The 24,739-nt window shown below is 35.2% G+C and overlaps 1 protein-coding gene across 7 annotated transcripts in view; it reads right to left on the bottom strand.

Moving 5' to 3' along the window:
- The window catches only part of LOC120429839 (muscle-specific protein 300 kDa), a 69,278-nt gene that overhangs the window by 22,812 nt on the left and 21,727 nt on the right, over positions 1 to 24,739 (bottom strand). For 6 of the 7 annotated variants that reach the window (XM_039594903.2, XM_052707386.1, XM_052707389.1 and 3 more), the window contains 6 exons: positions 11,576 to 24,709; positions 11,296 to 11,449; positions 9,853 to 11,180; positions 6,787 to 9,777; positions 2,784 to 3,089; positions 2,557 to 2,705 (listed from right to left, as the gene is read on the bottom strand). In XM_039594903.2, the coding sequence (XP_039450837.1) occupies positions 2,557 to 2,705; positions 2,784 to 3,089; positions 6,787 to 9,777; positions 9,853 to 11,180; positions 11,296 to 11,449; positions 11,576 to 24,709 (18,062 nt within the window). Of the gene's footprint in view, positions 1 to 2,526; positions 2,706 to 2,783; positions 3,090 to 6,786; positions 9,778 to 9,852; positions 11,181 to 11,295; positions 11,450 to 11,575; positions 24,710 to 24,739 lie in introns of all 7 variants that reach the window. The other variant, XM_052707391.1, reaches the window with a different exon arrangement.

Genomic DNA, 24,739 nt, shown 5'->3' with positions numbered 1-24,739 from the left:
TTGCTTATCAGATTTGGCTCGCGACACCTTGATGATTTTTTCTGTTTTGCACTGACACCAAGCAATTTCGTCCGGTTTCCGAGCAATGTAACTGTTGTTTATTTAATTCTTTCTTGTTTTCCGTCACTAAACTATTGAAATAACTATTCTATTATTGAAAAAAACTCATTTCAAAATATTTTTTCAAATCAGCCGCGTTGGATCAGTTTTTGGAGCTACTTTGCCGTCGGTTCAAGGCTATCACCAACACATGCATAACAAGGCGTTGCCAGTTTTGTTTTTCAATTTATTTCGATATTTCATTGAAATTGATTGAAATTTTTTAATTTAATATTTTGAATAGAATTTCTTTACTGTAATTATTTGAATGAAATCTAAGCTTTAAAAAGCAAATGATAAACAGAAACAATGAAAATATGTTTTTAAACGATAAAAATGCAAATTGATGCTAGAGATTTAGATGATTGTTAGGACCGATTGCAAAGTATCCCAAAATTTAAACTGATGTTGATTTATTTTTGTCTTAACATCATTATCTCCAATTTAGCCGCATATATTTTTAAATTTTTGCATCAAAAAATGCAAACTGGCTACCCTGTTGGAATTGAGAAGGAAACGATTGAAAACCCTAAAGGGTCTAGTTCATTAAATCGTCAGCTGTCACCGTGACAGGAGCTGTCAACATCGCTGACGAGTGGTTTTTGAAAAAGTCGTATGAATTAAATTTAAAAAAATCTTGAGTTAGTTTTAAAAAGATCCTAAGCGCTAGTTGTAAAAAAATCAATTTTTCGATTAGTTCTCGATCAATTTACGAATTGTAAATAAAAAATGCTTTGAATTATCATCTGCACGTCTTTTAAATGCTCTTTACTGGAAAACAAACAAAATTTGGTTTGGTTCAGAAAAAAATCAAATATGTGTCGGAGAACGTGATGGTTTTTAAGACGTATTGCAAACTAATCAGAGAAATATACATAAGGAAAATATATTTTTTGTAAGTTTTATCTGATTTTTGCATATTTATCTATATATAATTTTTTTAAATACAGGTATGACGATTTTTTCACAATTGGCAGCGTTGGTTTATAATAAATTACACTTTTAAGTTTTACCGTGTCAATCATGTTAGAAACACAATTAAACCAGCTAGAAAAATAAAAATCTTCGAAAAAAATAAGCATAAGAGATTAATGCGATGTTAACATTATGATTTTTATGATTTGAGACATATAGCCGGGGTGATAGGTTTGATATTTTTCCGCAAAATGAAGAGTAAAAATTGAATACGTACGGAATGGTATGGAATCATACTGACCGTGGTAGAGAAGTGCTCAAAGAACCTCATGAAGAACTCATCTAATAATTGAAAGGCATTTCCAGTAAAACAAATTTCATATAAAATGTGAAAACTTTTGATTCTTTCTTTAAATTCAGTTATACATGTAATATAAATCCATAATTTAATAAACAAAACTAGTTTCAACGAATTTCAGGCAATGTTCTGAATTTTTAACAATATTACCTAAAATTTATATGTATTATATTAAAAAGCTTATAAACATAATTAACTAAGTATTGACAAAATTATTTTCTTAAAAATTATATCAGCAACCTAAGTGATGGTAAGTTCGAAGTAAAAATAATGTTTGAAAACATCAAATCTGTTTTTAACAAGACAAACTATGAATATCAAAGGCACCCTGGAATTCAATCAAAGATTTTTCAAATATTACATTGTTTTTAAAGTGCAACATGTAGTTAAACTTTTTGTCAAGCAACTGTAAAGTTTAACATGACAAATGAGAAAGTTTCACACCAAGTTACAAGCTATAATCTCCGTTTAAAATTTCTTGATTGTTAATAATATTCAAACATAAGCTCTGCGTAAAATTTAGAACCTTTTTTCATTGTAACTTGTTATGTATCTGTGTCATTCATTTAATTTTAAGATAAGGTGTTTTTATTGCGAGTAATAACGGGTTGTCTTTCATGTTCTATCGCTTGAACAATTAGGTCGTAAGAATATGCAAATTGTAAATAGGACAGAGACCTGCTAAAGATGCGTGAGTTTCCATTCAATATGATTAAAACACATTTTCAAATTCAAATCCATTGTTTCATCATAATTGTTTAATTTCTGAAATAAATATTTTCCAAATTATAATCGTGGATAGGCCCTTTGGTTTATCAAACCGAGTTTTTGTAAGTGTGCGTGTTGCCGCCGCACGCCGCAATTCGAGTTGTCCAAATTTCAACCAATCAGAGTGTGGGTCCAAAATAGGTTCAGCGATGTCTCCAAAATACATTCAATAAGTCCAAAAAGCATCCAAAAAATGTTTTACTTGAAATGCTTATTACAATGGAATGGTTAAATTATTTTAAATTTTCAATAGTACACTTTGTTAAGCATAAATTAAGGCACAAAACAATCCTGAAACGTGCCAAATTAGTTAGACCGTTCCTGAGAACTATGCGAAATATGTTGACACTTTGAATAGTAGGTCCAAAATAGGGCCATATACCCTATACCAAAATAGCTTCAATAATTATACTTACTTTGAGTCAACCTGATTCAAATGATTTAGCTTATCTTCCAATGAGTACGGTTTCAATTGCTGCTCTTGCAAAGCAATAATCAATGTTTTTGCCAGAGAGTTGGCCTTCAAGTACAAGTCATTGAGAGCAGCTTTGTCTTCCAAAAGGTCCTGAAATGCATTATTTTTAATAAAATTTTGATTCATTGAAAAGTTCTGTCACGTGATGCATATAGTAACATTACATACCTCTATTTTTTTATTTTTAGAATCAATTTCCTCTCTTGATCGGACGGTTAAGTCTAGATTGTTGTCTTTTTCCAGCAAACAATTTAATTTGGTTTCAAGCTCCAGCAAAATACTCTCCAGCTGTTTCCACTGATGTTGCAGTTGGTTTAAATTTTCTCGTACGTTCTCCAAAAGAGTGATATTGTCTGCCCAATTACGGTTGATTTCCAAATTAAGCTTATTTACTTTATCACTCTCAGATGGGTCGGTTTGATGAATTATTTTACTAGATAGGTCGTTGAACGAGTTCAGTTCTTGTTGCTCAGCCTACGAAAGAAACAAATTTATTATTTTATACTAAATAGTAAGCCGGGTGAAAAACTCCGGGTATTTTATTCATACAATCGTGTAATGCTACCTCGAACAAGTCGAAAATGTGAATGAAAGGTTTTTTGTAACTTCATTGAGCTACGTGCTCTTTGAATGAACATTTACAGTCGGAAACCGATCATGACGGATATCGTTTTGAGGAATGTCTTGGGCTAATTGTAACATACAAGAATGTTTAAAAGTTTGACATGGTTTTAGTTGTAATCTCAACATAAACACTCGGATAGTTTGATGTTGTACAATCTAGTTATATTTTAAACCAACATATTGATTTAACGAATAAATCGAGGATTGGCTGTAATGAATTTTATTTTTACTTCCACGATGAGCTCACTCTAAAGAGAGATTAGCAGTAGTATAGGGGTTGTACCTAAGCAATGTCATAGACGAATTTCGAAAAAAAAATTACTGGTAAACCAACTATCTGATGTGACCAAAGAAACTGTTCCCACATGCATGCAAGAAATGACCACGTGATTTAAGAATGATCCCTCATTTTATGTCAAGCGCCTTCTGCGCATTCTCTCAAAATGAAGGTTATTTCTGGCTCACCGTGCATTCACAAACACCAAGCATAAAAAATTTGAATATTATGGTTTCGAACACGTGGCGAGGAGAAGATTTCAAGCTGAAGCAGATATTGTATGCATCCTTGTGTGAATTTTGCTCTTTAAGTGTCGTAAAAGATCAGCCGGTTTTGCGATTTGGAAAATCGAATCAAGCTCTGCGCCGCCGAGTTAAATTTGCTCATGGTGACGCAGTTTTTGCGACATGAGATCACTGATGTCATCATCACATAAAAATATCGTGTTTACCTTTTCAACCAACACTGACTGACTTGCTTTTGCAGAGTGAGACATTGGGTAAAGAAAGAGTTCAGAGAAAAAACCGCTCATGTATTATGAAAATTAGAACATTTTTAATCTTAAGGGGTTACATACATGTAGAAAATCACAAAATTTCATATTACAGAAAATTTATAAAATCCACTAAAAAGATGAGTTTCATTTTTTCTTGAAGAAAATGAGCAAGAGACGATTTAAGCTGTGCAATGTGCAAAACGAACTGTCAAACATTCTTTTCGTTTTTCTCTAAACACCAAGTTGATTCACGGGTACCACGATATCTCGAGATGGGATGGACCAAATTGGCCAAAATTCGGGGTGAAGACTCTCAAGACATATTCCGTGTGCATGACGAAGCCCGACCTTAAAATTTTGCTTTTTGAAAAATACAAAAATCAAAAAAATAACAATTTTTTATATGAAAAAAACGCAAAAGTATTTTTTATCTATTTTTAAATTAAGTTTTTTGAAAATCGGCCTTCGTCATGCACACAGGGCTGGTTTAACGAGTCTTCACCAAAATTTTGAGCCGATTTGGTCAAGGCAGTGTTGAGATATCGTGGCGTTCCTTTTTTGAAACTGCTTACTTCAAATAGCTATATCTCGGCAATGATACAACTAAATGTCTTCAAATTTGTTTTGTTAATAGATGAAAATGTATATTTAAATGCCCTGAAAACAGATTTTAAGTAAAATTTAGTGTGTGCTCAAACCAACCTGTTGAGACAGGCGGGAATTTCTCAACCGGGCACCGGTTCCGTCAGCAGGGCAAATAAAACTCCTTCATTTACCACATGCTACAAAACTGTAATTTTATTTATAAATTAATTACAGCTAACAACGTTCACAATAAACAATAAACTTACATTTACGGTGTCTTTTCGCAGCTACTTTCTTAGCTGCGCCCGTGCTCCCACTTGCTCAGATTGTTTTCAACTTCTGATCGATCGCCAAGCGACAGCACGGGCACCAGTCAAAACGAAAACAAACACTAATACTGACGCAGTACGAGGGGATTGCTTCGGCCGTATTTGGGACGTGCTCCGTCGCAACACTCCCCCCCCGTAAAACTTCGGGTTAGCCGAAGCCGGAGTTTTACGCCTTCGTCATCGTAGCGCGTCCCGAAGATGCTTCGCTGGTTTTGGTGCTGCCGACGACGTCTGCAACTTGAAGTGGATGAGCGCGTATCGTTCCAAAGTGATCTTTTGACCTCCGTCTCCCACCCGTGCCCGACCTCTTTAGGCTCGATTTATGGGCCACGGGTGGACACATCGTCTCAACCTCCTTCGGCAACTTTCGCCTCACCGACTCCATTTTGTTGCCGTTTTAGCCGCCATTGCATCAGCTCCTGCGAACTCCACAGCAACCCGCTCCGAATGGAGGGACGTCTCCGGATGGGACGTAGTGCCACTTCCGCCGCGCTTTTCAAGCTCCTAGCGGTGGCCACAGGTTCCCGATCTTCGGCGTTCTCTGTCGTAAATTTTTGTAGTGTTGAGACAGGCGAGAATTTCTCAACCGGGCACCGGTTCCGTCAGCAGGGCAAATAAAACTCCTTCATTTACCACATGCTACAAAACTGTAATTTTATTTATAAATTAATTACAGCTAACAACGTTCACAATAAACAATAAACTTACATTTACGGTGTCTTTTCGCAGCTACTTTCTTAGCTGCGCCCGTGCTCCCACTTGCTCAGATTGTTTTCAACTTCTGATCGATCGCCAAGCGACAGCACGGGCACCAGTCAAAACGAAAACAAACACTAATACTGACGCAGTACGAGGGGATTGCTTCGGCCGTATTTGGGACGTGCTCCGTCGCAACACAACCTATGAAATTTTTGCCGATTTACATGTATGTAACCCCTTAAAGGAAGATTTGATCGAGCCACGTAACCTTGTGGTAACGCTTCCGCCTCATAAGCGGTAGATCGGGGATCAAATCCCGGCTCAGACCAACACAACTGGTGATCTTTTCCCTTCTGGATTCGGTTGCTTAGTAAAGGGAAGGTAGTGTATCGGCACAAACTGGACCTTATCAGGACACCTTAGGAAGACAACCTATGGAATGTTAACATTAACCTTAACATGCTAACATTAAGGTGAATAATAAACTGTCACTGAATCCGCTTTGTAAATGCCGGCCCCGATACTCTTCACGGGTGTTCCCCTCAGCAACCGGTTATAAAAACGGCAAATCTGATCAACTGTCTGTAAGTGCCAGCGCCCTTCAAGCCTCAAGGTAGGTTTTTAGGCCCAATTTCACATGCCTGATGGCTAAAATATTGCATCAATGAAGTAAAAATGCATGTTTCTCAAAATTTAGCTGGATAGTCGCGGATTGATTAGACACTAATTAATATCTTGTCCAAATGAACGAAGTAATCTTTCTTTATGTCATCGTATGGCGAATTGTTTATTTATTAGTTGGGTTCAATTTCAAAAGATTGCAAATGGTTATTTTTCCGATATTTTTTTAATTTTTTTATTTGGGAAACATTAGTTTTAGAGAAAAAAACAAATTTGTGTTGAAGGTTTCATGGTAACAAACAAATGCATGAATCTGTAAGGCGTCATCCATAAAGCTTCTGAGCAAACGTGACTAAGGGGGGGGGGGGTATATTTTAGCTGGTTTTAGCGTGACGTACTTTATGGATGAAGCCTAATTTCACATTATTTTTGTATAATTCTCTATTATTTCAACCTTTACCTTTATATTTTGAACGAACATTTTCACAAACATCTTCTTTAATTTAATTAGAGTTCCACACTAAAATAATGTTTACTTACCATAAGCGCATTCAAAAGTTCATTTATGTGATTTGTACGAGCGGGTAAGGTAGGTAATGCCAGCACTGAGTCTCCTAGTTTGTATTTTTGTAAGCATGTCACAAGCTTTTCTTCATATGCTTTATGTCGCTGTATCAGATCTTTATTCGCCAGTAAGTCGGTCTGTCTTAAGGCGGCCTTATGTGAAGCTTCTGTCATGCGCGTTTTTAAATTTTCATGATACAACAAACATTTGTCTTGGTCACTTTCAGTGAGAGTATTCCAAAATAATTCCGCTTGCTCTTGAATGTCATGATATAGTACGTTCCTCAGGTCAGCTTCTTCTTTCACAAATTTGGACAACTCACTAAGATTTGCCTCAATAATACCAACGTCCATCTTGAATTCGAAATGCTTTACGAACTGATTTTCAAACTTCTTAATCCATTCTTCGACTTCAGAGAGTTTAGCATGATATGCAATACGATGGCTGTGGTTTTCTTGGAAGTATAATTCACGAGAATTTAATTCATTTGGTATCGAGTTGTTAAGCTGGTCGGCTTCTTGCATGTATGCCTTTAAGTCGTCTGGTAGTTGGGACTCATACTTAAGTTTATTTAGTAGGTCACAAATTTGACTGATTTTATTACGGGCTTGAACGCACAAGTTTTCATTGTCACAAATGAGCTCTGAAGATATTTTCAAGTCATCGCAATATAATGGGCGAGATTTGATGATGTCATTCTTCAATCTAAACCACTCTAAGAGCTTCAAAATGTCTTTGGAGATATTTTTGTGGTAGATTCTCTGCTTTTGATACTTATCTTGTTCAATTTCAACATTCTTTTTTATCGATTCAAGTTGTGCACGTAATGCATTTAACTGGTCCGTTATATTGTGACGGTCAAGATCCGTTCCTTCATTTGCAATAGCGTGTCCCTTATCCGATGCCAATAACAGCAGTTGATGACATTGCTCAATTTGATGCAGTATGGCATTATATTTGTCCAACCTTTCATTCACGTTTTTAGAAAACTGGTCAATTTCATTAAAGTCGGTATTGATAATAGAAATGGTTTTCACCACTTCATTAATCGCTCCAACGAATTGATCTCTCATGTTTAAAGTCGTTTTCAAACGTCTTAGTTGTTCTTCCATACTATAAATCATCTCTTCTAGTTTTGAAGAAATTTCTCTGAGCTGAGGGATATTAGTTAGCATTATGGTATTAAGATCAATACGCCTTTCTTTTAAATCCCCTAAAATTGTTTCGTATGTCATCAACACATCCTGAATATTTTCAATTTTACTTGCAACCGGTTTGTTCATGTCACGCAGACGAGTTTGAACTGTGGATACAAACTCAGCGCATTGATTAATCTTTCGCAAAGCTTCTTCATACTCTTGGATATGCTCGTTGATTTTCTTAAGTTTTGTTTTCAACGCTTTATCGATTGCTTGCCACTTGTCAGTCAGTGTTCTGGTTTGCATAGTTATGCTGTTATTTTCTGTCTCATTTAAAGATGGAACTATAGTGTTTTTGTACTCCTCAATTTCTTTTGCACATTGTTTTATTGATTCGCTCTGATCATTTATATGATCTAATTTATCTTTTTGGTCTTTCAGGATAACCAAACTAAGGGGTCGTACATCCGCAGCAATCACTGTTTCAGCTGAATTAAACCATTCCAATAACTTTTCTTTGCGGGTTTCAAAGTTAATGCGTTTTTTATGCTCTAGCTCGAGGAAGGATATCTTTTCGCTGCAACTGTTGGATAAACTTTGCAATTTATCTGACAACAACTCAAATTCTCGAGATAGTTTATTCTGCCCTTCAGTGCTACACTCTTTCATGATTTCATGCACCTGTTTGGTTACATCTTTAAAGGCATTTTCTCTGAATTCCTGTATACCAAGAGCGTGTCTCTTGCATAGTTCTAACGCTGTTTTAACGTTAGATGCCAACAATGGTACATAATCAGACGCTTTATTAATGTCATTTTGTTTTGTTCTAATCCATGATCTCATCATTTCAAGATTATTCTGCATATTTTTGCGGCACAGTATATCATCAACGATTTTGTCAACTTCTTTAGATATGCAATTTACTAGCTCTCGAGAAGAGTCATTAGCCTTGAGTATGTCATTAGCCAAACTCTGTTTCTCGTCAGACTCTAAGTCAGGCTGAATGCTTGCAAACCTTTTTCCAATTGTATCAAGCAGCGATTGCTTTTCTTCAACTTCTTTTAAAAGTGATTTGAAACTTTGTTGCTGCAACTCAGCTGATTTGCTATCAGCGTCTAATTGATATGGTTGTGAAATTATTTTATGTTTTTCAGATAACCAATCATTTATGGTGTTAACATCAGCATGAATCTTATTGTATATATTGTTGGTGGAATCAACGGCATCAATTTTTCTATCAAGTCTTTTGCGCACGTCATTATACCTGCGATCGACTGATTTTGTTTGTTCAGCTATTTGCTGAGCATCTAAATTACTCACGATTCCCGAAGCCTGAGTAGCGTTTTGCTTATACATTTTCATAATTTCACAGTTGTCTTCAATGTTTTTCTTTATTTCATTGATGTTTTCCAACTTTTGTTTACAATTCATGCCACAACCTTTTTCAGGGGAATCAATTTGATTAACGATATCATCAAACCAAACTTGTACTTCTTCGTGGATTTTCCTATAGTTGTTAATGCACAATTGGTCCATCATTTTCTTATCAACTGCCTGCTCTAGTCGGTTCTGTAGATTATGCAACTTGTCTAATAACACTGGATCTAGATCAGTGAGCTCTTTTTTCGCGGAAATTTCTTTTAGCAGGTCATTCATTTGACGCATTTCTTGTTCAGCAGTTTCTGTGCGTAATTTAAAGGGTTTCGAAAGCCAGTCGGTAACTGAAGCATCTTGTTTCGTAATCCACTGATCAAGTTCAAGCCTTTGTTTGTATTGTCGTTCACAATTGTTAATAGACGAAATCAAATCTTCAATCCACGATTGTACCTGTGAAAAAGGAAAAGATCTATCAATTGCATTCTTTAAAGGATCATATGCATTGGCATACAAATGTTTACTTACCTCGTCGATAAGGTCCTCCAGTCGCGCACGAACCATTAATTCAATTTCAGGAATAACCTGATGGGCACTTTCTACTGGAGAGCTTGGTCTGCTGATGCTAGCAGTAGCTGCCTCACACGCTTGAACAGCATGTATCAATCGACTTTTTTCAATCTGCAATTTGTTATGATAACTTTGCGCCTTTTCTAGAGTTTCTTTTCCAACATCGTAGCTTAATACTTTAATCTGTTTCATCTGAGTTATTTCTGGTTCAAACTCATCAAGCCGCCGGGCAATATCGTCTAGAGTATTCTCATATTCTTGGAATTTGTTTAAAGAGTCATACAGTCTATTCTTAATTTGCACGGAAGTATTCAACAGAGATGTATAGCTATCTTTAATGTTTTTCATTTGACTTTCAATTCGGTTCTTGATTTCTGGCGCCTTCAGCACATATCGTTCAATTTGCGTTTGTCCTTTCATATTGAAATCATCAATGGTTACCTGATAACGTTGGATTTCATCCAAAAGTTTTTCATGCTGAGCGATCTGTTCTTGAGTTTGTTCTCGGTTATGTATGTAAAGTGAATTATGTGCCATCAATTGGAATGATATTTGCAGCAACCATTTTTCAATTTCTTGCAAATTTTGATAGTACAGCATCTGCTCTTGAAGCTCCAATTCCAAATTTTTTATTGTGTACACGCATTTTTCATTCAATTTTATATTTCTTTGTTGAAGATTTGCTACTCGGTCCATTTCTAACGAGCTCTTGCTTGGATCAAATAAACTTAGCGCTTCTTGTTGAATATTCTCAAGATCAGTTCGTTTGAATGAAATTTCTGTTTCTATATGTTTCATTTTATCAAGCAATGATTTAACTTCTCCCATTTCTCCGTGAGTTTCCGGAATAGATTCAAGTACACCTTCTGTAAGATTCAGCCAATCTGTTACTCTATTCTTTAAATCATCGTATATCTCCAAACGATTGTGTTTGGCGTTCAATTCGTCAAGACTTGCATTGATTTTTATGACAACTGAGTCCAAAGCATCCCTACACGAAGATATAATTTGAAACATTTCCGTTTGCTTAGCTTCTGAATACAAATATGATGATTTAGTAAATGCATCCTGGAGCATTTCAAACAATTTTTGCCCTTGTGGTATAGTGTTTGAGATAGTTTGAATGTTAATTATCACTTGTTTTATAATAGAAATGTCATCACTTGGTATATTTTGACAACCGTTGATAACCTCATTTGCGTTGTTTATCCATTTATCCAATTCATCTTTATAATAAATGAATTCGGTATGACTCATAACATTTTTTTGGAGCTGGGAAATTAAACCTGCAAATAACAAATTATATATATTAAATCAAATTATAAATAATCATGTAAAGGATCACCCAAACATTTATTGAATATTTATCAATGATTGGAGCAACGTATACATTTCACTTACCTTGAAGATTCATTAAGAGACCCGAATAACTTTTTTGAAGATCAATTGTACGATCTCGAACCATACAGCAAGTGCTTTTCTCCATTAAAACTTCGCAAACATCGTTCAGTTCATCTACTTCATTTTTCTTGGTAGTAACAATATCCAAGATATGCTATTGTTTTTCCAAGGATTTTATTCAGTGATGTTAAGTATTGGTGAATTGGAGGAATAAAACGAGACAAGGATATTTCATGCTAGTTAGTTACTGGTTTTGCATAATATTAAATTGAGTAATTACCTTTAGTTTTTTCAGACTGCTTTCTTGATCTTCTCCTTTATCGTTTGATAATGATTCTATTTGTTCTTTGTATTCAGCAATAAACTTTTGTATGTTTTCAGATTTATCGAAAAAGCTTTCCCATGAACCCAAAACTTCGTTTAAAGTTTGATGCACAGTTTTGGTAAGTACTTCTACATCCTCCCAATCAGACTTGGATTGCAAAATGTCTTGTTTCACAGTGTCTCGACCGTCATTACCTACGATGTTCAGTAATTTGTTGCTTAAATCTTGTGCATTTTCTAGCAGCACTTTTCCTTCGGAGAAGGATAGTTCAATATCTTTGATTTGATTAATTTGTAACTCAATTTGTTCTTTGTCTCCATGATAATCTGATAGTTTCTCAGTATTTGATCGAGTGTTCTTCAACCAATCGTAAAGTGCTTGTTGACCTTGATTGAATTTTTCGTAGTAGCTTACTTGGCTCTCAAGATGTTCAATTTCTGAACCAACTTTGTCAACTAATGCCTGGTAGGTAGATAATATTTTTTGAATGGATTCAGAATTTACGTTTTGATTTTCTGATATTTTGGTTTTTATCTTTTCGGCAATATCGTTGTAATTTCCAGTTTCACGATGTATTGCACGATATTTTTCTAATGCAACCCTTTTATCAGATAATTCAATCAGGATTGGTTCATCATCCAATTTATTTTGCACCTCATCAATCCATTCAGAGAGCATTTTTGATAGCTTGCCAACATCTTCGAGGTGTGTCAAATGATTTAAAAGCTTTTGTCGTATGTCTTGAATATCAACCATCAATGATTCATATTCCGTTTTTAGATTTTCTGTATCCTCAGCCAATTTTGATGCACCTTCTGATTCAGTACTGAGAACAATTTTTTCTTTAAGTTCAAATAGGTAACGCAGCTTATTTTGACCCTGTTCCAGACTTTGGCGAATTCCTTTAATGATGTTTAATTTTGCTTGAGTCTCAACTATTGAATGTGGAGTGACATCACATTCGTTTAGCTTTTCTCGCATACGTTCCAACCAGTCTTGACACTCGCCATAGAATGCATTGTGTTGCTGGTGTTCTTGATAGTGTAGCTCCAAACGTCGCATTATTTCCTTTGCAATTGACAGCAAAACGTTGTATTTTGTCGTCAGCTGTGTAACTCCATTGCTCACTCTAGTATCCGCACAAATGTCCAGCAATATCTGTGCCCGAATATTGAGGTTATCTAATTCCTTTTGCCAATCAAAAAGCGTTTGTAATTTCTCCTGAAACTCTTCTAAAACAAACTTTTTCTCTTCTAAGCTGTTTTGCATTTTGTTGCTTGACTGAATAACCTGTTCATATTTATCAATCCAGTTTAATGCCTTTTTATAATGATCGTCATACTCTGTCCATCTAACTATACCATTCTCCAAAGATGTGGCAATTTTTTTCAATACAATACAATAATTATCAAACTCATCTTGCAGAATAGCTACTTCCTTTTCTATTGCTTCACATTCTTCTGATTCTACATTTCGACATGCTACTTCTGCCTGTTCTAGAGCTTTTTCAAGTTTCTTTTGCCCTACAGATACATCGTTATCTAAAATTTTTAGTTGTGACATTTTTGATATTAACGATTCTTTATCGCCCCTATAGTCAGAACATTTGTTTATACATTCTTTGGCATTACGAATCCAGGCGGCGAAGTCATTACTGGAATCAATGAAAGCTTGATGTAACTCGACAGTTTCTTTTTGTTTAGCAAAAAGCTCCTTTGCTTGTTTACTAAGTGTTTCATATTTGTTTGAAATTTCTGAAGCTGGGGATGTTTGGTGTAAATCGGAAGCTTTGCTTGCTACAGACTGAATCATTGGTTCAAAAGATACAATATCCTGAACAATATCATTAGCCTGCCGTAAATTCGCTCTTCTTTCGTTCAACCCAATACTTAGGCTTGATGGTTTACCAGTTTTAAATCGAACTACTTTTTGCTCACACACCCTCTGCAGCTTTGACTCACGATCCTGTATCCACTGTTGAAGATGGTTATAACTGGAGCTATAATCAGCCCATTGAAGCAAACTTGTTTCCAAATGAACCTTAGCGGTTGACATTTTCTTAACCAAACGATCCCATGCATTTTGAACTTCCTTAATTTCATTATTGATTACTTCTTTACCATCGGATTTTGTTGTTTTGACGACCTTTTCACCTGTATTGACAGTATGATTCACCAGCTGTTGCCCTTGCTCGCGCTGCTGAATCAGTTCGATAACCTTCTCGAGACGCTTTTCAAGGTTTTCTTTGCTAACATTTTCTACATTTTCAATAGAATATCGTACAATTTCTTTGGCATTGTCAATCCAATTGTTAGCTTTTGTAAGATGTTCCTTATATTCTTTGTGAGCTTCGAAATTAGATTCAACTTTTTTCAAAACATCTTTTGCGATATTCACTTGTACCTGATATCGAGAGTTAAGATGTCGTAGTTGATTGCCAATGTATGAATCCAAATGCGATTGCAATAATGGTGCAGCAAAAGCATTAAACTTGTTTAAATCGTCTTGACCTTTTTCCAATCTAGCAATGGTTTCATTCATATCCTTAACTTGTTTCTCTTTATCTTGTAAGTTGGATGAGGTTGCAAGCTTATGATTTTTAACTATTATATCTATTTGTTGCAACCACTCAGACAAACGCTCATATTCTTCTTTGTATTCTCTTAGCAATGAAATTGTTTGTTCGAGCTTTTGCTTTTGATTAACGATATCCTTGAAAAGTGTTTCAAAACTATTTTTGAGTTGGTTGATATCAGCTTTGATAGTCTCTTTTCCTTTGCCAGAAGTTGAAGCCAACACAACTTCACCTGTATGGACTAAATGTTCGACCAGTAATTCACCTTGAGCTCTCTTCTTCATAAGTGAATCCAGAGGAGCCATGGCGTTTTCGATGGTTAGTTTGTCACTGAGAGATTGTTGCTTGGCACACGGCAATTTCTCTCGTGCACGGTTAATCCAGTTTGTCAAATCATCGTGTGCTTCTTTGTACAAACGATGGTCACGATACTGATCTTCACGTTCAGTGAGCAGTTTCGTAATTTGATCTGCTATATAGTCAAATTTGCCAAGAATTTGTTGGGCAGTAGACGCAGCTTGCGTTTGTTGACCGGAACTGCTCATTTCAGCAGCTTTCTTTTTCAATGGTTCAATTTCAATACGTTCAATGCGTATTTTTTCTTCTGTATGCTTTATTTTATCCAACTGGGCACGTTTCTCAGCCATATTGCCTTGGAATTCTGATAATAGCTTCATTTCAGTTTCCATCCATTCTATTTTCTTCTTCAAGTCGTTTACTTGATCCAAAAATCCTGACCACTGATTGATGGCATCGTCCAACTGACTTTTTACATCAACCATTCTAAGAGTTAAGCATGACCACTCATCTTGTAAATCGGCCACAACGCGATTAATTGCTTCGTGGCCAAGTGATGTTGTACATGCTAGTACTTGTCGTGATAAGTCAATTATCTGTTGTATCCTTGTACTTCCCTCATCTTTATTGACAATGAGGTCATGGATAACTTTGAGTTTACTCTGCAAATCTTTTTCTGATGGTGTAGATAAGTCAGCACAGTAGTTTAGTTTCTCCTTGACACTACTCAACCATACTTTGTGATTAGCAAATTGAGTTTCCAATTCTTGGTGATTTATCACATACTGTTGCCATCTAGCCGATAGTTCTTTAATGCGGCTTGCTGTCTGTTGATACTTGATTGTTAGCTCTGATATTTGGGAGCTTCTATTACTAAGATACCCCCTATAGAGCTGTTGAGCTTTTTCAGTAAATGAATCTATCTCAAGCTCCTTAGCCTTAACTTCACCTTGTAGGCTTTTCAGATAATCTAAGGTATTTTTCTTCTCGTCTAAAGTTGACTTTAAGTCAACTGAGTGAATGTTAGAGTCGACATTACGCATCCAGTTCATGCATTCTGTTCGTAATTTTTCAAAATCACTCCATTCGGTAATCTTAGCTTGAATTTTTTCTATTGTCGAATCAACTGCAGCTAAAAGGCCTTCCCATTCCTGCTGAGAAATGTCAATTTGTGTTCTAATATTTGACTGACCATCGTCACTGGTATCAGGAATAGTTGCTTGTCCAAGTTGTCGAATTTGTTCAATTCTGTTTGTTTCTAACAACACTGACTTTTTCAGTTCAATTAGACGATCCATATTTGTCATTAATGAAACTTGGTCAAGATCTGTCTCACCCCACAGTTCAATAGTGTTGTGATTCGCATCGATGTAATCTGATGTTTCCAAAACAGCTTTGCAGTATTGTCTATGATTGCTTACAATTTGCTCATAGGCATTGGCAAATGTCTGGACTTGTTCGAGTTTGTAGTTGAAAGTTTCATTTAGTTCATTGAAGCATGCATCAATACTATTGTCTCTATCACTCAAAGTCTCAACTAAATCCTTTAGATTGTTTAGTTCTGGCACATGACTTTTTAACTCAACAATGAGATCAGAATAAAATTGATGCTGAGTAATTTTTTCATCTAGCGTCGGTTTACGAACTATTCCTAGAGACAAATCCAGATGGGGTGCATGAAGCCAATCTCGGAATTGTTGGAATTTTTCATTTAACCCGCAAACTTTGGCAAGACGCGTTTCACATGTTTTGAAAAATGAATTGATTTCGTCAAAAATTTGTTCAAATTTCAATAGAAGTTCCTGTATTTCAACCCTAATGGCCTGTTGTCCCTTAAGAGCAGTCGAGCCATACAGCATTTCTCCCATGTCAGAAACAGAACTGCATTTGACGCTGACACAATTTTGTTTTGCAATAAGGCCCTTTACAACATTCATGCTGTTTTCCAAATTAGACTGATGGTTAAGTTTACTATTGCCGAAAGTGTCTTTTATGTCATCTAAATCCTTTAGACATTCATTATATTTCATGTTATATAATTTATGATCTTCAAATGCCTGCTCACACTTTTTCATTATTTCTTTTACTGTTGTTTCTATTGACTGCATTCTTGATTTCATTTGCTGCATGTGGAGAGAAATTTTACCATCACCACTGCTCTGCAGCAATTCTAACGATTTATCCATCAATTTGTCGAATAACAAATAATTTTGCTTAAGCTTAGAATTCAACATTTGGTAGTACTCGTTTTGCTCTTGCTTTTCCACCAGAAAATTCTTCAATGTGTACCCTTTCATTGAGTCTTCTATTTCTGTCAAAAATTTACCAATTTGTTCCAGGTCTTGCTGGTAAACATCCCATAAGCTCATTCGCCTCTCCAATTCTCTCTTCGTTTCATCTACAGAGCTTGCCAGTTTATCGAATTCGTTTTGAATTTTTATCAAGTCTTGATCCATACTTTTCTTCGCTACAGAGGATATAAGATCATCGTTATCTGTAACCAGGGTTCTTAAACTATTTATTCTTTCAGTTATTTCAGGAATTTTTCCCTGAAGATTTTCTGCATTTCTAAAATTTTCCAAAACCATTTTTTTGTTGCCCGAAACATCGGAGAGCTGTTTTAATTCGTTCAGTAAAATATCATACTCATCGAGGAATGATTTTTGACGCTCATTGAATTGGTTGCAAAGTGCCAAAGACTGATCCAATCTATCAATCATATTGGAAACCGTTTTTTTCAATAAAGCAAATCGTTCATTCACAGATTGCATTTTAGCATTGACATCTTCGTCTCCACATTCGACCAACTGTGCAGCTTTATCATTCAATGAATCAATCATTCTGTTTTGACCCATAATTTCTTGTAGATATGCTTTATATTTGAAAAGTTTTGATCTAATTTCTTGCGATGAACTCCAAGTTCGTAATTCGTTTACATCTATTTTCTTTTCTGTCTGATCAAGCCAAACTAAAACTTGTTGCAAAATGTCTTGATACGATGACCATTGTACGGTTCTGACATCGAACTGTTTCTTCAAACTGTTGATTCTGGAAACTAGTTGATCCCAACGTTCTTTTACGTTGCCCATATCTTCACGTATTTTGTCACGACCAACGGTACTTGTTTCTGTTAAAACTTTTTCACCCATCATGTTCAATCTTGACAAACTATTTTCTACTTTTTCTTTTTCAATTTCCACATTTTGCAATATGGACTGTGCAATAGGTGACATCTTCTCACTTTCAACCTTATCCAACATATCATTAATGGTTAAAAAGTTTAAGTTACATTCTTCCAACTTGTCATCGTAATGCTCATGATCATTTACAATGTTCTGAGCACGATTTACCACTTCTTTACTCAGAACATTAATAAGTTGATAGCGATTGATCAACTGATTAATGTAAAACTTTATTTTCTCTACGCCTGTTTTACTGAACAAAGCTTGAGCATTTGTTACAAATTCGTCTAACGTTTTCTGTTTTTCGATTATGAAATTTGAATTGTTCTTGTACAAGTGAAGGTGAGACTTCTTTTTGGCCAATGATTCAAACAATGACTGCTCTCGGAAAATTACCTCCATAGATCTACACCACTTGGTAAGCTCTTCCAGATCTCTATCGAATTGGGCCCAATTCACAGAAGCCATTTTTTGTTTTTCGATAAGATTGTCAATAAATGTGTATAATTCAGTGAACTCTTTTTTAATAGATTCAATCTCCTCTTCTGCAATCGATATGCCTTGAGGCGCAGTGCTTGGTTTATTATTTTCAAAGCTGGTCACAAGTTGATTCATCAAGTCGGCTCCTTGAGACTTATTTGTTTTTAAGTTATTTAAAGCATCTATTCGTTTATTAATTTCACTTTTCTCGCCAGTTACATCTTCAAACTGTGCAACTTTGTCCTTTTCTTCGCAAATCCATTTTTTTAATTTGGTACAAGTATTTGCGTACTGAACGTGTAGTTCAACAGAATTGTTTAGGTGATCCAACAATTCATTTGATTTCTGAACAATATTCTTATATGTATCTTTTATTGATACCAAATAGGTTTCCAGATGATGATCTCTCGTGATTGTTAGCAATTGTTGAGCTTTATTACATACGGCATCCAGCAAAGCATTTTGTGATATAATTTCTTGATGCATAAGCCGATGATTTTGGTACTGTGCGCGTTTGTCCTGAATGTTTGACTTGAGTTCTGCATTAGCTTTCATAGAACACTCAATATCTTTCAACCACTTGGATAGCTGCTCTTGTTGTAGACTAAATTCTCCAAATTGCATTATGCAATGGTCTACTTTTTGAGTAACAACTTCTAAGTCGTCGGAAAACTTGTCCCACAATTGTCGTATTTCAGACATTCTATGTCTGATTAGTTCTCTACCATCTGGCGATGTTTGCGTACATAACTTTTCTCCTCTAGCAATTAATTCTTCCAAGACATTACTGTCATCCAGGCGCTTGTATGATAGCTCTTTAAGTCTTGCTTGGCGTTCTTGTAAAATAGTTAAATCACCAACCAGTTGCTTATACTGCTCTAAAGAATCAATGTTTTCACTCAAAACACCTTGGAAATCATCGAAGGTTTTATTAAAGTCACACTGATCATTGATAGTAGCTTCTGCTTTAAGCATTGCATCTGAACAGAGGTTAGTAAGGCTACGATATTCGTTCTGCAGTTGGAATGCTTTATTTGAAAGCTCCCCGTTTGACTTCATGTTTTGACACTCTTCAATCAGATTACTGACATAATTTCCATAGCTTTCAATATCCTTCTTTATTTCACTGAGATCCATCATTGTGCTTTGTTGTGCATTTAAAGGAATTTTACCAGAGATTTCTTTAATATTATGTTTGAATGCAGCTAGTTTCAGCAAACAATCTTCTGTTTTCTGACTGAGTGCCCCCAAATTTTTCAATGCAGTCAAAAGTCTTTCTTTGTTTACTCGACATTTTTCAAAAAAGTTTACCCAGCTATGTTTGTCATTTTCGAAAACTCTTAAGAGATCACTATGTCCATATTCATGCGTTTGTCCCATCACTTTAGTGAATTGGTTGTAGCATTCATTGATACTGTCTAAAACGGCTTCTTCTTCGGACAACGTGTTTTCAAGAATCATTAAATCTTCTTCTATTCTCGGTTTACTCAACTCATTCTCATTGAATATTTCGATTGTCTGTGATTGTAATTTCATCATCCAATCTTTGGATTTTTCAAGAATAGCGTGATAATATTCATGGTTTTTAACACTGTTTTCTAAGTAATCAATTCTTTTCATTAAATCTTCAGTTATTGTATCAAGTTTAGATTGAGATGCATGTAGTTTTGCCACCATGTCTGACGCAAATAAATTTTGTATTTTTTTATTCAACTGCTCCAAAGAACACCCATGCGCTCGAGCATCTTCTAGCATTGTTTTACAGCTGAATAATGCACTTTGTTTGTCTTGAAGCGTTGAATATAACTGGGGAAACTCTGACATTTTTCTATCAAGTTCCAATAACCATTTCAAGATTTGACTGTAACTTTCTTCTATTGATTTTTTATTCATTATTTCTGCTTCTTTCCGTTTCAGTTCTGCATTGCACTCGTCAACAAGAGAGTTATACGATGCTCGCAGTGCATGAATTTCTGTTCTGATAGCTTCTCGACAATCAGAATTAACTTCAGCATACAACTGCTCACCAAACGAGCAGGTATCGTTAATTAAATTCTCACTTCCAATAATTCGTGTGCGTAAATCTTTGAGTCCCTTATAATCTTTTTCGGATACTAATTGTTGCTTCAAAGACTGAAGGCAGTCATGTGCTTCTTTACTTTTATCGGTAAACTTTTGTGATTTTGACTCAACGTCTAGTAGCCGATCGATTAACGCAGAAAAATATTTTGCGAAGGCATTATACCGTGAATGCAAATGTTGGACTAGGTTCAATGCTCTTGAATCGGGATTAATTTCATTTATTTGATCGCCAATTTGATGCAAAGCTTGAAGTTTTGGTTCAAATTCGGCTAAAGTGGTTCTGATATCTTTAACTTCGGCAATCGTGATTAAAAGTGAGCTTAGATCAATAAGCATAACAGTCTCCATCTTATTTTTCTGCTCCATCTCTTTTAACCACTTGATAATTTCTCCTGAAGATTCTTCATATTGTTGCCACAAACATATATTCGAGGACAGGATAGAAGCTGTTTTATTGCAGCTTTGTATCAGCCGCTCTAATTCGCGTTCGACTTCCAGGTTTTCCTCACCCAAATGTTCAACTTTAGAGTTGTTTAACACCACTTCAATAGATTTTAACAATTCTGTCAACTCTTGTTTATTTTCCTTGCATTTATCAATTGATTTTATGATATCATCTAAGTTAGACTTTTTCGTTTCCAAATTATATTTATCACTACACGACTCAGGATTGCACCACCTCAATTTTTCATCCAATGAGCCCACCATTCGTCTGAGTATTGCCACCTTATCGCGAAATGATTTTTCAACAAGTTTGTTGAGTTTGTTTTCAATATCATTTAGGCTGTTTATAACAATTCCAAATCGTTGATCCAGGTTTTGGATTTCTTTGGAAATTGTTCCTTCTTTAATAGAGTCATATTTAGTTTCGACACTCATGAATTTATTTTTCAGATCAGCAATTTCTACTCCGATTAAATTAAGTTCTTTTCTTAGCTGTCGAATTTTCTCCAAATTTTGCAGTTGTTTTATATTGTTTGATGTTAAGTCCTCACAGTGTAATATTTCTTCGCGAGTTTTGTATAGTTTTTCTATTATTGATTTTATTTGATCTTTCAAATTGCGTTCCTCCTTAGCACATTCTAATTGTAAATTACTCAATTTACTAACAGTCAAGTCCAGCTGTTCAAACATTTCATTCAAGTTGTTATTCAACTCGAGCAGGTCCTTTGGTAATATATTGTTATTACAACTTTTAAATTCACGCAGCAGACTGTTAAAGTTTTCTCTGAATGCTTCCTGAATAGGTAACTCTGATTTATAGCTCGATATTTTGTAATCAATTTCACTGGGATTTTCTAAAACACGGCTAAATTTATCTTTTGTTACGTCCAACCAGCTGATTAAGTCACGACTTAGCTCTTCAACTTGTCTATACAAAGCAAGTTTTTGATCAAGAGCGTTGCTGTTATCAATTAAAATTTCCAAATTATTCTTAAATTCGTCATTGTTTTGACGGATTATTTCAAGGATTTTGTCACAATCTTCAGCATTATACGCTCTAAAATTTTTGACAGTTTCATTTCCTTTCTTTGATGATAAGTCAATGGTTTTCTTAATTTTTTTCATCGACTCAGATACCTGTTTCAAAAGTTCCAATTGTTTAACTAAGGATGGCTTATCATCAAACATGAGTGCAGTAGCATTATTTATTCTGTTAACGTTTGCCAACTCATTGTGAAATTCTAAATTGTATTGATTGAAATCAACATAAGAATTACGAACAACAGAGAAAAGTTCCAGTGTTTCCTCCGTAGCCTGCTTTATATTTTCTAACTCTTTATCGAGAACCGTAAGCGATTCTTGAATTGCAAAAGAAGGCATTTTATCTTGTTTAGCGATCAACTGTCCTTCAAGCCGAGCCTGAGCTTGAACTGTAGTCTCATGAACAATTTGTTCATTTAAGTTTGTCAATTTGTCAACAAGTTCGTGAATGTTGCACAGACTCGCTTCTCCAAGAATAAGTTTAAATTGATCAGAAATATTATTCATGTTGGCAACTATTTGTTTTTGTGTGTTTTTAAATACTTCAACTTTTTCTTTCACTTCAAAAATTTCTTTGAGTTTTGTATCAGCCTGTATTTTTATCGAATCAATTTTGTTTTCCAAGTCGACAATCAGTTCTACAGCGTTTACTACATTTTTCATCTGATCATAAAATTGTATACAAGGCTGATGCTCAAGTTTTATCATTGTGTGTCTCCATTCGTTAATTTTATCTTTAATTTCCCCTATTTTAACTTTAAAGTCGTGTAATTCTGCTTCAAGTATATGGTCATAATTAAGCAAATTATCCTTTATAAATGTAACCTGTTCTTTTGTCGTTTGATGCCAGTGCAAGAATTCTGACCAGCATTGTAAATAATTTTTATATTTTTGCAAGCATGACTCAAGCCCTTGATAATTGCTGGATAAAGACGAAAATGTTTCACTGAGAACCGAATTATCACCAACAGATCCACTAAGACTGTACTGTTTAACATGACAATAAATATCGTTGAACAAATTTCGTTTACCAGCATGTTGTTGGATCAAATACTGAACGTTTTGAAGTGCTAGGTCAACTTCAGTTAGAGCAGTTTTATCAAGTTCACTCAGACTTGCTCTAATTTGATCCATCCAGTTGCTGAAGTCTGTCATCCGAGCATTGAAGTTCTGTTGAATGACTATTTGTTCATAGTGATCATTGAGCAATCCTCGAACATTGTCGTTAATTTTTGTCAAAATTCCACGAGAAGATAGCAGTTTGTTTTTCAAAATTGAATTTCCTTCGTCAGTAATACTACTGTTCATTTGGTCAAACAGATGTGAGAGACTGATTAACTTAGCTTGCTGCTCAGAAATTTCATTATTGAATAATTTCAGAGTTTTTATATTATCTTCCAGCTTGTCTATTTGCAAGTCATGAATATTGCCTTGGGAATATTTCTGGTAACGAGCTTCGGCATCTGTAAGAAACGTGTTAATTTTTTGCAAATCATTTTCTAACGCTGACCAATTGTTAATCAGTTTGTTTATTTTTGCAATGAAATGTTGCAAATTTTCGTGAATTTCGTTTAGATTCATATAACACTTTTCAAATTCTTCAGTGGGCTTTGCGCCATATTTAATTGCATTAAATTTCTTTGCCATGGTTTGAACCTGAAGTAATTTGGCATCACAGTCAGTGTTCAATCCATCCAATTTAGCTAGCAGCTTATTGGCTTCATGCAGCTGTGTAACTTTGCTACATCTTAACTCGGATGCCTCACTGGTTTGCAAAATCCAAATTTTGATCTTTTCAATTTCTTGATTGAATTCTTGCCACATATCAAGATCTTGATTTACAGAACGCTTTTCGATGCTGATGGCCTTATTCATTTCAGAAAAAGTACCTTGAAGTCTAACAACTTCACTTTTCAATCGTTTCATCTCGCTCAGGTTTCCCTCTTTTGATGCCAAATCAGACGCACTTGCACAAAGTTTGTCGAGAATTTTAATTTTTTCACTCAACACATTTTCCAACTGATTTGTTTTCACAACTCGATCTTCTGGTGTAATGTGTGGTTGCTTAATTGCTGCGACCATTTTTGGATACACATTGTTAGCCCAACTCTTGAGGCTGTCAAGGCGCTGCTTGTATTCATTCCATTTATCGTTGTAGTCTTCTAAATATTCAACTCTTTTTTCCACATAGTTCATGGTATTATCAATTCGTTTTTCAAGCTCATGAGTTTCTTTTTCAATCGCCTGCTTGGCGATAGGTGGAAGAGATAATCCTAGATCATGACACAGATCATTCAACTGTATCAATGATTTTGATGATGCCTGTCGAAGGTTTAGTACCAATTGTTTTTTTGATTCCAGATCATGACTTACGCTCTTGGGATCGGTTTGCAAAGGTGTAACTGATCTCAATTCAATTTCTGCATTATTCAAAAGACTAACGATTTTTCCTTTTTCAACATTATAATCACTCCATATTTTATGCAAACTATTTAATGTTCGCAACTTTTCTGCAGTGTCATTATATGTACTATTCCAGCATTGGTCTAGTTTTTGTATTTCTGCTGCAATAAACTTTGGAGAATTCGCATTTTTACTCAAATCTTTTCCTCTTTGAAGCATTTTCATTATATGCGCCCGTTGGTTATCTAACTCCTGAATTGAATAGTTTTGTTCTTCTATCATTTCTCCTACACGTTTAAGACTTTCTGGTGCAGGTAAATCATTGGTTTGCATTCTTATCCGGTCTAGAAGATCACATATTTCTTGAGCTTCACGGCGATACGTATAACATTTTGCGAAAATTTCAGTTTTTATCATGGTTGTCTCTATTATTGGAATCAGGGTCTTGTATTTGGTAATTAATTTTTCAATTTTGTCCTGCTCTCTGGTAGCCTGATCTTCATTTGTGTGGCTCAAAAGAAAATCTAATGTCTTTACAAGCCACTTCATGTCTTCTCGCTTCGCATCAGCCTCGCAGCATATTTTCTGTGAAATAAAAAGAATTAAATCAGTAAA

This window comes from Culex pipiens, chromosome 2, assembly GCF_016801865.2.
Source record: "Culex pipiens pallens isolate TS chromosome 2, TS_CPP_V2, whole genome shotgun sequence".
Taxonomy (NCBI): Eukaryota; Metazoa; Arthropoda; class Insecta; order Diptera; family Culicidae; genus Culex; species Culex pipiens.
This window is presented reverse-complemented; position numbering and strand designations above follow the sequence as displayed.